The sequence below is a fragment of the Salvia miltiorrhiza genome, chromosome 5, assembly GCF_028751815.1.
Source record: "Salvia miltiorrhiza cultivar Shanhuang (shh) chromosome 5, IMPLAD_Smil_shh, whole genome shotgun sequence".
In the NCBI taxonomy this organism is placed as follows: Eukaryota; Viridiplantae; Streptophyta; class Magnoliopsida; order Lamiales; family Lamiaceae; genus Salvia; species Salvia miltiorrhiza.
This window is the reverse complement of record NC_080391.1, coordinates 32543362-32557557: the sequence shown is the minus strand read 5'-3', so window position 1 is coordinate 32557557 and position 14196 is coordinate 32543362. Positions and strand designations below refer to the sequence as shown.

Genomic DNA, 14196 nt, shown 5'->3' with positions numbered 1-14196 from the left:
ACACAGAACCTTCAACTCACGAACAACGTCTCCTTGCTGATGACGCCAGGTCCTCTCCGGGGGTCTCGTCGGGTGTCGCCGCCGGCAGAGTCACAAACCTGCCGGCTGATTCCTTGCCTCCGCTTGCTGCTCGGGAAAAGAATATGATTTCTTCCCACGAACAGCGTATTCTAGCCACTGTCGATGCCAGATCCTCTACGGGGGTGCAACCGACGACACTAGACACTCATCTCTCTCCGGGAAAGCACGCTTCTCATGCTGCAGCGACAAAGAGTAGCTGTCCTGGTGGCTCCGGCGCGAAGGGGGATTTTCTCCCGGATAATCAACGTGGTTCTTACGCGGGTGCGGTTGCTCCCCGCCTTTTGCGACGCCCAGATGTCTTTACTCATAAGTTCACGGCGCTTCAGGCACAAGAATCAGGTCATGGCTTTACTCTTTCTTTGCCTTCTGAATTTTGCAAGAAACGGTTTGAGGAATATTGATACGCGATTATTGGAAAATTGTTATTGGAAAAAGGTGATACGCCTCGTCCTACCGCTGAACTTAAGCAGGAACTACAATCGATGTGGAAGATTTCCTCGGAGTGGAAGTTGATCCCAATGTGTAAGGGCTTTTATATCTTGAAGTTTGATACAATGGAGGACAAAAACATTGTTAAGGCTCGAAAGTTATGGGATTTGTCGAAGGGATCCCTTCGTATGAGGGAGTGGGTGAAAGGGTTTAATCCCTATAAGGAAGTTTCTTCGTTGAGCCAAGTTTGGGTAAGAATATATAATCTTCCTGTGGAGTTCTGGCATCCTGAAGTTATCACAGCTATTGGCAACGTCGTTGGCACTTCTATTAAAATTGATGGGGCGTCTGCTTATGCCGATGTTGGGCATTATGTTCGGCTGCTTGTCGAAGTTGATTTCTCTCTTCCGCTGCAAGAGTCGATGCAAGTTCAAGGAGATGATATGGCTTATCACGTTGAATTCTATTATGAGAAGTTACCTCTTTACTGTACACATTGCAGGATCACTGGGCATAGTGTTGATAAATGCAAAAAGAAACAACCTCGCGTGGAGAACTCGGATCAGGTTAAGGTGATTTCGGAAAAGGAACAGGTGATGACAAAGGGAGATAACCAAACTGATCCAGGGGCCGGTTTTGCAAAGGACAAAAAGTTTTCCCTTTGGAAGCCTAAAGAGAGTGATTATACGGCTGCTAGTAATGCTTTTGCTTCTCTGGCTGATAATGAGAAGTTTGCGATGAATGGGGATATTCCAGGTCTGGATTTCGCGAATTCTCCGCCGGCGCATAAAAGCGGTTCTATTTCTCCGAGGTCGGGAGGATGCTCAGGAAGGCAGAATCATGTTGATTCGGCCTATTTTAATTCTCAGAATTCGTCGAGGCAGTCAGTTTCTCTTGGAAGCAGGCCCCTCTCACCGCGGGCGAGAGTTGCGCAAAATTCTTTGGGTAGAAAGAATGAGAACAGCAACAGACCTTCTCAAGTTCGAGAAGATTCTGGTGTTGTTGTTGAGGCTGGGCTGGGTTTGATGCTAGAAAATCCTCGGGAGATTTCTCCCAAGAGCGACTCTGCTGTTGCTGCTTTACAGGAAGTTCCGGTGGATTCGATTGTGGCCAACATTAATTTGCGGAGAAGCTCTACGGGGACGAGAACCGGCATGGGTGCTCATGTGCGTGATCTCCCCTCGGGCAAAGGAAATCAGTTTGATGTGTTGGCCGGTCTTGATTTAGAGGGTGGTGAGGGTTTACAGAAGGAAACTTTGGTGATTGAGAAAGAAGTGGCAGAGCAACAGTCGGGAGTTGGGGCAGAAAGTTTAGAGTAGGTTAATTCTCCGACTCAAAAGGAGGTTGCTGGTGATAAGCAGTCCAATCCTTCTACGGAAGATATGGCTAGTCGCCTAAGTCGGTTAGAAGAGCAGGTTAATCAGGGAATGCAGTTGCTCTCAGAGCCGAAGCGTGGACGTGGCCGCCCAAAGGGCTCGGGAAAGGGTAGGGAGCCGGTGCTCGCAATTCCAGAAGGTTGCATTAAAAGTCGCCTTAGGAATGCAGAAGAAATGGGTTATAAGCCGAGAGAGTTTGTAGTTGACCTTAGCAATAGTCCCAGCATGCAGGCAATGAATAATGTAGTACATGGGCGTTGGTCGGATGTAATGGATGACGATCCTGATTTTCGTTACTGAGATGTTTTGTTTTACGATCTCCTTTGGAGTTTCGTGCCCTTAGTCTGCGTCTTTGTGCTTTCAGGGGATCTTTTCTTTTATAATAAAGCTCAATTTAATAATAGAGTATTAAGCGTCATAATAAATAAATTAATATTTTAATACAAAAATATAAATAAAAAGTTGTAAAATATTTATGAAGAGAGAAAAAATATTTTTAATTTTAATTTTTCATAATTTATTCATTTTAAATTCATTTTTGATGATTTTTTTATACCATATTAAAGATCTTTTCACGAACTTAAATTTAAGATGTACTCCTTCCATCCCATTATTATGGCACATAGTTTTTCGGCAGGGAGATTAAGAAAATGGGTCCAAGTTTTTAAATACCACATTTTACAAGTTATATGTTTTATTGCCTCAACTTAAAAACAACTCTTTTGTATACCAAAATGATTTAAATGACTAAAACACCCTCATATTATATCTTAAAAAAAAAAAAGGAAAAGGGAGAGTCATGGTCCACCCTCCACCCCCAATTCAAACTTTCGAAAATCACTCTCTCTATCTCTAGAATTTTTGGTCCCCTCTTCACCCACAAGCAAGAACAAAGACACATTTCTTCCTCACGACCACCATACCTCACGATCGAACTCATCGTGTCCGGCGAGATGGGCGACTGGAACTGATCACTAAATTATTAGCAACAAATACCGCAACTAACACGGTGCAATTGTAGCAATTAATCAGTAACCGAGTGTCGTATCCACATGGACTGACACAACGAAACTACTTTAGCTATCTCCTAAACAGACTAAAACAGTAGACATGCAAACGAAAGTAGAGATTGATTTACTTAAAACTAAAACGCAAATATAACAATAATTAAAATCACGTAGACAAAAATCAAATAATAAAAGACAACTGATCCTAGGGTAGTAAATTCATTAACTAAATCTACGCAATTAATCTATTAATCCTATATACCAGTTTAATCCAGTTATGATGAGAGATCACTTAATTAATCAATTACTCTCGCTAGAGCAGCAACGATCGTAGATTAGTAAATTCTCTATCTCCGCTAGGTCTCAAGAAAATCTACTAACTCCCAATGGCTCCTAAGAATAGCTCCCTATGATCCACCTATCTCCGCTAGGTCTCAAGGTTAAGATCATATCATACATTCCTGAATTCGCTAAACAGTTATCTCCGCTAGGTCTCAAACCGAATAGCTACACATGCAAACTATTGATCAGATAATTCACAAGAAATTAAGCACCAGGAATTATGAATCATAAACTGGAAGGCACAAAAGTATTAACAAATAAATCACATAAATTCAATCAACTATTTACAAACCCTAGAATCAGCTAAAAGAAACTAGCCAGACATAATAAAATCAAACATAAACATAATTAAATTGAACGCAATTGTAAAAACTGAATTAAATAAAAACTGAATGAAAACGATTGTAGCGACTTGAATCTTCAATCTTGATCCAAGCCTTGAAAACTGAAAAGCAATAAAATTCTAAAGCTAAAAAACTGAAAATATGAATGCTAGGGTTCGGGGGATTGCTGAATAGGTCAAAAGAGGACCTATTTATAGTCATAAACATAATTAAATTGAACGCAATTGTAAAAACTGAATTAAATAAAAACTGAATGAAAACGATTGTAGCGACTTGAATCTTCAATCTTGATCCAAGCCTTGAAAACTGAAAAGCAATAAAATTCTAAAGCTAAAAAACTGAAAATATGAATGCTAGGGTTCGGGGGATTGCTGAATAGGTCAAAAGAGGACCTATTTATAGTTTTCAGATTTCCTTCGGATCACTATGGAAGTTGCCATGCAAAGTAGAATTCTAAAGGTAATAGAATCGTGTGAAATAAGGCAACTCTCCAGCTGGATGCGCGCTCCGGAAAATACTCCCACTCTTGCTGAATTCTCAGCTCTCGCCAAAGGAACGGATGTCACCCAGGAAACGGGTCGCGCCAGAGAAATGACGATTTCTCTGCTATCGCCAGAGGAATGGGTTGCCAGCGGAATGGGTGATTTCTTTGGCCTCGCCAGCGGAATGGGTCGCCAGCGGAATGATGATTTCTCTGCCATCGCCAGAGAAACGGTGATTTCTCTGGCTTCTCGATTCCGCTGTAATGGACTTTTGTGATTCCGCTGCTCTGACTCTCACTTGACTGCTCTGACTATTGACTCCTCTGGTGATGACTTTGCTACACTGGCTTCTAGATTTCGCTGACTCCAGAGAAATGGTGATTTCTCTGACTCCAGAGAAATGGTGATTTCTCTGGCGATTGATTCCGCTGCACTGGAGACTTGATTTCGCTGTACTGGCACTTCGTTTTTCTAACGCTGGCGCTTTTCTGCTCTGGACTTTGACTTCTCTGACTCCAGAGGAATGGTGATTTCTCTGGCGCTTCGATTCCTCTGGTGAGTTGATTTCTCTGACGCCAGAGGAATGGTGATTTCTCTGCTCTGGAGATGTCGGTTCCTCTGCTCTGGAGACCAGAACACCTAGAAAACGCCTAATTCATCCAAAATTCTCCAAAACTGCATTCTTCCATCTCGAAAGCCTAAATCTCCTGCCAAGCATAAAATACACCATAAAACGCACCAATTTCCAGAAGATTATCTTAAAACACGCACATTCAAACCCTTAAAAATAGAGTAAATTAAGCATAAATCAACTCCCCCACACTTAGCCTTTTGCTTGTCCTCAAGCAAAATCTATATGAATCCTAGGAAGAGATTGATTTCAACAATGTTCATTTCCATTCAAACATTCACAAAGTCAATTCAAAACTTTACCATCAACACACATCTCTCGATCATGCAAGTAACTCAAAGTTTAAGAAGCAACAAAAGAGTAATGCAAGTAATTCGATCAGACCCAATTCTCCGCTAGAAGTGAATTTCCTAATGTGATCGCCTTTATAATCAATATCACCAATTTTCACACTTTGTGTGCTTGAGATTTCGACAGTTGAGCCATAATTCATGAAATAAAACCATTTGGATGTAATCCAAAGTCTTTTCACGTGGTTTCCCATGCTCATAGTTAGACTAGAGGAGCAGAGACTCAGAGCTATCACATTTCAGAACAGGCCAGATGTATCAGAGCTGGCAACTTTGAAGTTGGCAATTCGTCCAACATTTTTCACGTTTCACAGATAAGATACGATCGTAGGCAATCACAATGACAACACTCCTTCTAGCATCTACCGGACAAATCACGTTTTACTAACTTACAAAAGTGTTGCAACAAAACTCATAATTCTTTGCATAATCAAGAAACATATATTAAAAGTAAAATAAGAATAACCACCACAAAAACACAAACCCGAAATGCACATCGAAAACCATCTTCTCTTCCACAAATTCATAAAAATTAGCCAGATTCGAGACCAAAAACTAAGCATAGAAAAATAAATTTCGCCCAATTTAGAAAAATATAAGCAACAAAACACCACTCCCCCACACTTAAAGTATGCCATGTCCTCAGGGCATAAAAGAAATACGAAGAGTGTAGAAAACGTCCCTGATTATCGGCATTGAAAAACTGAACCATCGTGAGAGGCAGTGAAAAGAGGTTTGTGACCTTGGGCAGAGTAAAGAGTGACGGCGCTGGGTAGGGCAGCGAAGTGAGTGGCTGCGCTGGATAGGGCAGCGAGGAGAGCGGCTGCGCTGAAACATGAAGACCTCCAGAACTCTGGCAGAGAAACACTTGTTCCTCTGGCGGTGGCATGAACAGAGCGCGAGCTTTGGCAACTTCCAAGCTCAACACCGCAAAAAAAAAATAAACAAAACAACAAAACAAAAAGAAACAAAACGAAACTGAAATAAAGAAAAACAAAACAAAAACGGTTGGGTTACCTCCCAACAAGTGCTTAATTTAACGTCTAGAGCTCGACGATACCTCAAAAACTCATGGAGGTCGGAAACAACACTCTAACCATTGGAAAGCTTTTCTACTCTTGGGTGCTCTCTCCACCAAAACACTTCTCTTGGCTCGAACATCTTCCACAAGCATTGCCCCATTCTCATTCTTGTTCCGAAAAATCCGGAATTTTACTTTCTTCTTCTTGGGGGTATGGGTTTTCAAAGACCCCCCATCATGCTCCAAAAACAAACACATCTCAAAATTCAGAGCTTCTTTTGGCTTTGGAGTTTTTTTCTTGCCTTCATACTTGGGCAGCTCATTTTTCTCAACCTCTTCATCCTCCGAATTCGCTAGAAAACTGTCAGCCAAATTAATCACTTCATTCTGGGGAACTTCCTTTGGTGGAGGTTTCTTGAAAATCACAGTTTCCCCATAGGCTCCCAATGTCATCGTCCCCCTTTGTATATCTAGCTTTGCTCCACATATGGCAAGGAAAGGTCTCCCCAACAGCAAATGCATCTTTGGATCCTCCGGAATATCCAACACTACAAAGTCGATTGGGAAGAAAAAATCACTCACCTTCACAAGCACATCTTCCGCAACTCCTAGAGGTTTAGAGCAAGACTTATCAATAAGCTGAATTGTCTTGTTAGTTGGCTTCAAATCCCCCAGCTGCAACTTCCTATACACTTTGAGAGGCATGACATTTATGCTTGCTCCGGTGTCACACATCACTTTCTCAAACAATGACTTTCCAATCTTCACAGGAATATTGAAGCTGCCCGGATCTTCCCTCTTTGTAGCCAACTGATACTCCTTCACTGCGAGCACCTCCTCAAATTCATTGAATGCACTCTTCTTTTCCATCACAGCCTTCACGATTTGCACCTCATTTGGCTTATTTCTCAAGATCTCCACGGAAGGAATATTCACAGCCAACTTCTCAAATGTCTCCAAAAATTTGGAATTTTGCTCATCTAATCTTGGCCTCGGGAATGGAAGAGGGAAAGGTGCTACAGGCTTGTACTCTGGTCTGGGAAACATAGGAGTAGGAATAGGCTTCTTAACAGCAGAGGTATTCGACGATTCCTTAGAAGTAGGCGGCGAATCGCACACAATCGTCTCCAGGTCATCATCCTCCATAATCTCTACATTTTTTTCCTTGCCATCCTTGCCGTACTGCCACTCTGTATGATCTCGCTGCTCTGCAGAGGAATAGTGATTCCTCTGCTCTGTATGATCCCGCTGCTCTGCAGAGGAATGGTGATTCCTCTGCTCTGGATGATTCCGCTGCTCTTCATCCTCAACTGAATTATCAACCACCCGGATGGAATGACATTGCTGATTTTGCTGAGGTTGTTGATATTGGCTCTTCGGATTGAACTGAGTGTTGCTAGGAAATTTTCCTGGTGTGTGTTGCGCAGCTGCTTGGTTGGCCATCTGACCAATTTGAGTCTCCAACATCTGCACTTGCTTAGACAATGCTGAAAAATTTTGCTTCATGTTGGAGATTTAGGTCCCCAAATTTGCCGAGTTTGCCTCCATCCCAGTGACCTTCACCAACACTTGCTTCATCATCTCCTCCATTGAATCTTTCTTTGGCTCATTGATTACTCCCCCACTAGAAACAGAAAATCCTGGTGGAGGTTGCACAGCATTGTTGGGATTGCTATAGGCTAGATTTGGGTGTGGGCGCCCTCCTGGCTGATATTGCTGCTGGAACGGCTGCCCTCTGTTGTACATTCCTGGCTGTACCTTCTGAAAATTTCCATAGTTTTGGCCATTGACAAAATTTACGTCTTCTATGCATATGGGATCTCTCACAGCTTGCTCCTGATTTCCAATGGTCAAAGCATTAATCTTAGTAGTTAGCTCTGCCAGCTGTGTAACCATCGCTGCCATAGGATCAGAGCTGGAAGCAGCTGCTACCCTTTTCAATTGTACTCTTTCTACTGGCCATTGATAGCTTGTAGCAGCCATACTCTCTATGATGTTCCAAGCCTCTGAACTGCCTTTCTGAAGCAGAGAACCTCCTGCAGCTGTGTCCAAATGCATTCTTGTACGCTCTCCACAAGCATTGTAGAACATGATAATGAGCGTGCCTTCATCAAATCCGTGGCTCGGACACTTTCTCAACTTCTCTTGATACCTCTCCCATATATCTGCCAGCTTTTCTCCCTCAAACTGCTGGAACTGCACAATGTCCATCTTTAATTTCAGGGTCAGGCCAGGAGGATGGAACTTGCGTAGGAAAGCTTGAGCTACATCTCCCCACGTAGTAGTTGCACTCAAATTCAATATATGATACCACGACTTCGCTTTATCCCGCAGTGAGAAAGGGAAAAGACGAACACGGATAATATCATCAGATACTCCATTCATCTTTACAGTGTTGCAAAGTTCCAGAAATTGCGCCAGATGCGCATTAGGATCTGATTTATGCCTAATTGTTCTAATTTTAGGGGTTTGCATGTGCTTATTTTAAGTTAAATCTTCTGGAAATTGGTGCGTTTTATGGTCTATTTTATGTTTTGCAGAAGATTTAGGTTTTCAAGATGAATAGTGCAAATTGTGGAGAGTTTTGGGCTAAGAATAGTATTTTTGTGCATACTCGGGCATGTCAGAGAAGCGAAGCCCCGCTTGCCAGAGCAGCGAAATGGGAAGCCAGAGAAAAGCGCCAGAGGAATCGAAGCGCCAGAGGAATCGAAGAGCCAGAGGAATCATAAGCGCCAGCGGAGTCACTAGTCAGAGAAGTCGCTAGTCAGAAGAGTCGCTAGTCAGAGAAGCCAGAGAAATCGCCGTTCCTTTGGCGATAGCAGAGAATTCACCGTTCCTCTGGCGAATGCCAGAGAGGAAGCGATTCCGCTGGAGACCCATTCCTCTGGCGAATGCCAGAGAGGAAGCGATTCCGCTGGAGACCCATTCCTCTGACGAATGCCAGAGCGGAAGCCATTCCGCTGGCGAGAGCCCCGAATTCGGCCGGAGTAGGAGTGTTCCAGAGCGCGCATTGCAGCTGGAAGTTGCCTTATTTTGCACGATTCTATTGCCTTTAGAATTCTTCTTTGCATGGCAACTTCCATGGTGATCCATAGGGAATTGAAGTTTATAAATAGGGCCATACTTTTCATTGTAATAATCAATCTTTTGCCCTAGCTTTAGACGCCACCTTGCAATTTGTTGGCATCCAAAGCTTAGGAATTTCATTGCTTTCTTAGTTCGAGGTTTTTAGTGTTCTAAGTTAGATTTCAATTTCGTTTTTAGTTTAGTTTCTTGGATTGTGATTGCGTGACACAATTACACGTTCAAGACAATTACGGTATTTCGTATTTCAATTTAATTTATTTCTGTTTAATCATGTTTACGTTTTTCATTCATGTTTATGCTTTCTTTTTAATTATGCAATTTAAATTATGCACTTTAGTTTATACCTAGATTAGAAGTCTTTACTTTTACAAGTATTTACTTTCATAAGTAGGTTTAATTTAAGTTCTTTAAAATCTTGTCTAGGGTTTAATAGTTCAATTCGCCCAGCTTAGTTTTACAATTCGGTTTTTAATTAAGTTTTTAATTCCAAGTTTTAGTTTAATAATCAATTTCTTTATTGCTTTCTTTTATTGCTTTTTCCTACGATACTACTAAAAGCCCTTAAAGACTTTCCTTGAGAGATAACACTGGGTCAGCTTATCATCACTAGAATGTCCTTGTCCTATTGCAAGTCAAACTAGAGGTGTTCTAGGTTGAGTCAAATTTTGGCGCCGTTGCCGGGGAAAGTTTTAGGCGTTTTAGTTGTGTCGTTTTTACTTGCTTTATTTAATTTTTGTTTTTACGTTTCTCCCACTCGGTGCGTTTAATCCGTTTGTTCAGTGTTGTGCATGCAGGGACGCCGTAGTCTTAAAGGCAAATTGGTGTCTCCTTTGCATAGTATTAGCGAAGGGATTTTCAGGAAGAATAGCTGCAAGGGAGTTTTCGGTGACGACAGAGCAGACGGTTCAAACTCCAGCTCTGACGGAGAAACACGTGACAGAACTGAAGATTTCTTCTCTGACTCTGAACCTGAAGTTCCAGAGCAGACTGAAGAAGCCAGCTCTGCCAAGTCCTACTCTAATTCTGAACTACCCGAGCAGAGCGCAAGAGAGGGGGAAATAGATTCGCCAGCCAGCTCTGACTCTGAACCTTCAGAGCAGCCAACAAAAGAGGACGCCAGCTCTGCCGATACAGAGCACGCAACAGAAACGGCAAAACAAGCTAAGGAGGAAAAGGCCAGCTCCACCAATTTCAGCCCTAGGCAGAAATTAAACAAGGAAAAGAAGGAGATAGCCCAGCATATGGAATACATGGGAGACTTCACCAGGCCGGTAATTGGAGATACCAACACGTCGGCAATTGTGCTTCCCACTGCTGTGAGAAACTACAATCTCAAACCTAATGATTCGAATCTGCTGCCGGTGTTCCACGGGATGCCAAGCGAGGATGCGCTGCAATTCATCCGGGATTTTTGCACACAAGTGCAAACAATCCCTCTACTTACTCTTACGGAGGATCAACTCAAGCTCAAGTGCTTCCCCTACGCACTTAAAGACTGGGCGAGGACGTGGATGCTATCTCTACCACCCAACTCTATCACTACGTGGGGAGAAGCTTGTGAAAAATTCATGCTGAAACACTACCCAAGTCACAAGACACAGGAGTTGAGAACGAAAATAATGGAGTTCACCCAAGGAGCGGATGAGCCCCTGCATGAAGCTTGGGAGAGATATGAAGAACTCCTCCGTCAATGCCCTCAACATCAATTTACCAATGTTATGTTGATGCAGTTCTTCTATGATGGGTTAGTGCAAACTGCCCAATTTATGGTGGATAGCACGGCAGGAGGAAACATAGCTCGGAAGACAGCTGCCGACCTGAAAGAAATTTTCAAGACATTGGCCGAAAGCTCCCAACAGAAGTCCATCCGTGGAAGAAGAGTTGAAGCCAGCGCGGTTACAAATCAATTCGAGATGCAGCAGCAGTTAGCCTCGATCATGCGAGAAGTCCAACAGCTCAAGATGGAAAAGATGGAAAATTCTCCAGTTCAGAATTCAGCACCGCCGATGCCAACTCAGTCAAATCCTGCTCTGCCAATGTCAGCCTCGCCGAACCCTGCCCTGCAGTACACTGAACCTTGTGGTATTTGTGGAGATGTCAGCCATGGAGCCCATGAGTGTCATCGAATGGGAGAATTTACTCCGGAAGGACAAGCTGAAGTCTATGCGGCACAAGGATTTCAGAGTTATAATCAAATGCAGAGCAGACCTGGATTCGTGCAACACTACAATCAAGGGCAAGGCTATAATCAAGGACAGAGCTATAACCAAGGGCAGAGCAGACCGCAGAATTATAATCAAGGGCAGAACGTCAATAATGGATGGAGAGGTCAGCAGCCCTGCCCACCGCAATAAAATTTTCCCCAACAATATCCACCGAGGTATCAACAGCAAGGGAATTTTCAGCCTTCGCAGCAACATGCTCAGCCCCAGAAGTCATCACTTGAAGATACGTTGCAAGCTTTTATGGAGATTAGCAAGCAAAATATGGAAATGACTAAACAGAATATGGAGTCTCAAGCATCCACCATAAAAAGACTTGAGACCACCGTAGGGCAACTGTCGGGCACCTTGAACCAATTGCAGCAGCAACAGCAGCCCGGAAAATTCCATGGTCAACCCTTGCAAACTCATCAGGCTCAAGCTATCACTGTTCTCCGTAGTGGTAAATTGGTGGACAATCAAGTGGAGGTACCAGAGCCGACTCGCAGGCCAGAGCTGATCCGACCGCCAGTTCTAACAAAGCCGTTCACTCTGTCACGATCACCAGCTCTGACGAGTTTAGCCACGCCAAAGTCAGAGCTTCCGAAATCACCTCTGGCGAAGCCAGCTCTGCCGAGTCCAGAGATGCCGAAGTTACCTCTGGAGAAGTCAGCTCTGCAGAATTCCACCGCACAAAGTTCAGTTCTGCCAAGTTCCACTCTGACGAGCCCTTATGAAGAAAAAGGACCAGAGCAGAAGAAAAAGGAAGGAGAGAAGGAAGATAAGCCAAAAGACGAAGTGATGGAGGAAGGAAAAGAGGACAAACTACACAAATCCACTACACCTTATCGGCCACCAATTCCTTTTCCGGGCAGATTGCGGAATGAAAAGATGGATAAACAGTTTGCCGACTTCTACAACATGCTTGCCAAGGTGAACGTGAATCTACCCCTCCTTGAGGTGATCAGAAAAGTCCCGGCGTATGTGAAGTTTTTCAAGGAGTTAGTCTCCAACAAGCGGAAGTTCGAGGACAATGAGAAGGTTTTGGTCTCAGAAATTGCGAACTCGATCATACAGCAGCCTCTACCACCAAAGCAACGCGATCCAGGTAGCTTCGTGATTAAAATTACTTTAGGAAATGGTAAGGAAGCTACGGGAATGTTAGATTTGGGTGCTGGAATTAACCTTATGCCTTACTCTATTTTTAAACAATTAGAGTTAGGTGATTTGAAACCCACTCGCATGTGTCTACAACTCGCCGATAGGTCCGTTAGATACCCCCGTGGGATCGTAGAGGATGTTTTGGTGAATGTAGGGGGCTTGATTATTCCCGTAGATTTTGTGGTTCTCGAGATTGGGGAGGTGCATGAAAATGGTGTCGAGCACACACTACTGTTAGGAAGACCGTTTATGGCAACCACTAACACCTTAATTGATGTTAAGGATGGAAATATTAAAATGACCGTGTTAGGGGAGTCAGTGTCTTTCTCTGTGCATGATAGTCGTGCTATGCCTTCTGCAAATTTTATCAACGAATGCTCCTTTATAGATCCTATTGATGGCTTGGTTGAGAAGGTATTTTTACAGGAGCAGGAGTGTGTGGAAGTCTGTGCTGGATCGACAGAAATGGAAGAGCTAGCTCGGGAAGCTGAAGAGTTCAGCTCTCCACTGCCCAGCTCTGCAACCTTCAGCTCTCCACTGCCCAGCGTTGCACCCTTCAGCTCAGCTATGCCGAGCTCTGTGCTGCCCAGCTCTGCCCAGCCAGTTCTGCCGAGCTCAGCCATGTCCAGTCCAGTTCTACCGAGCTCAGTGCTGCCCTGCCATACGGAGCTGCCCATTGATGAACAGATGAGAACCACGAGGCCAGTGCTGGAACTGAAGGCACTCCCAGCCAATCTCAAGTACATGTTCTTAGAAGAGAAAAAGGAGAAGCCGAGGTTCAGATCGGTAGCGTTGTCCCTGAATAAAGAAGGTGTGTTGCCAAAGGACGTGTTTGACCCTGGCGCAGCCCATTCTAAGGAGAATTTCAGAGGAGACAGACATCGCATGAAATCCTACTATGGGCGGAGTACTCAGATGGTGGTGGAGTCTCACACTCTGCACGATCCTCACTAAAGATCAAACTGAAGTCGGGCTGGAGACTTTAACTCTAGCGCTTGGTGGGAGGCAACCCACCGTTGGTTTGTTTTTACTTTCTGTTTTTCTTTGTTTTTAGTTGTGTGTTTCGTGTCTTTCCTAAGTTTTGGATGCTTTGCGGATACTATGATGCTTGGTGAGCATATCTTATTTTCAGCGCTGCAATTCTCGTACTACCACCAGCGTTGCTACCACCACCTCTACACTTCGCCACCGCTGCCCTTCTCCGCGCTGCAACTCTCCATTCTCCCATAGACCGTAAATTCCCAACTTCACCACCTCGCACGATGCTTCAGTTTCTCAATGCTGATAATCAGGGATGTTTTCTAACTCCTTTTCTTTTGCCCTGAGGACATGGCATGCTTTAAGTGTGGGGGGTGTTTTATTGTGATTATGCTTTCAATTGGGCGAAATTGATTTTTCTATGCTTAGTTTTTGGTCTTGAATCTTGCTAATTTTTATGAATTTGTGGAAGAATAGATGGTTTTCGATGCGAATTTCGGGTTTGTGAATGAATGGTGGTTACTTGTTTTACTCTTGATATATGTTTCTTGATTGTGCAAAGAATTAAGAGTTTTGTTACAACACGATTGTAAGTTAGTAAAACGTGATTTGTCCGGTAGATGCTAGAAGGAGTGTTGTCATTGTGATTGCCTACGATCGTATCTTATCTGTGAAATGTGAAAAATGTTGGACGAATTGCCAACTT

At 43.5% G+C, this 14196-nt stretch overlaps 1 protein-coding gene and 1 non-coding gene across 2 annotated transcripts; one reads left to right on the top strand and one right to left on the bottom strand.

Moving 5' to 3' along the window:
- Nucleotides 1–563: 563 nt before the first annotated feature.
- Nucleotides 564–1829, top strand: LOC131025813 (uncharacterized). Its single transcript, XM_057955601.1, has one exon. It carries the CDS (start codon nt 564–566, stop codon nt 1827–1829), a length of 1266 nt encoding a protein of 421 aa, XP_057811584.1.
- An 8922-nt stretch (nt 1830–10751) lies between these two features.
- Nucleotides 10752–10858, bottom strand: LOC130987317 (small nucleolar RNA R71). Its single transcript, XR_009089705.1, has one exon. It is a non-coding gene; the product is annotated as a small nucleolar RNA R71 (small nucleolar RNA).
- Nucleotides 10859–14196: the final 3338 nt, after the last annotated feature.

Excerpts from the sequence above, each read along its gene's own strand:
- LOC131025813 (XM_057955601.1), top strand. The coding sequence starts at position 564 with ATGTGGAAGATTTCCTCGGAGTGGAAGTTGATCCCAATGTGTAAGGGC.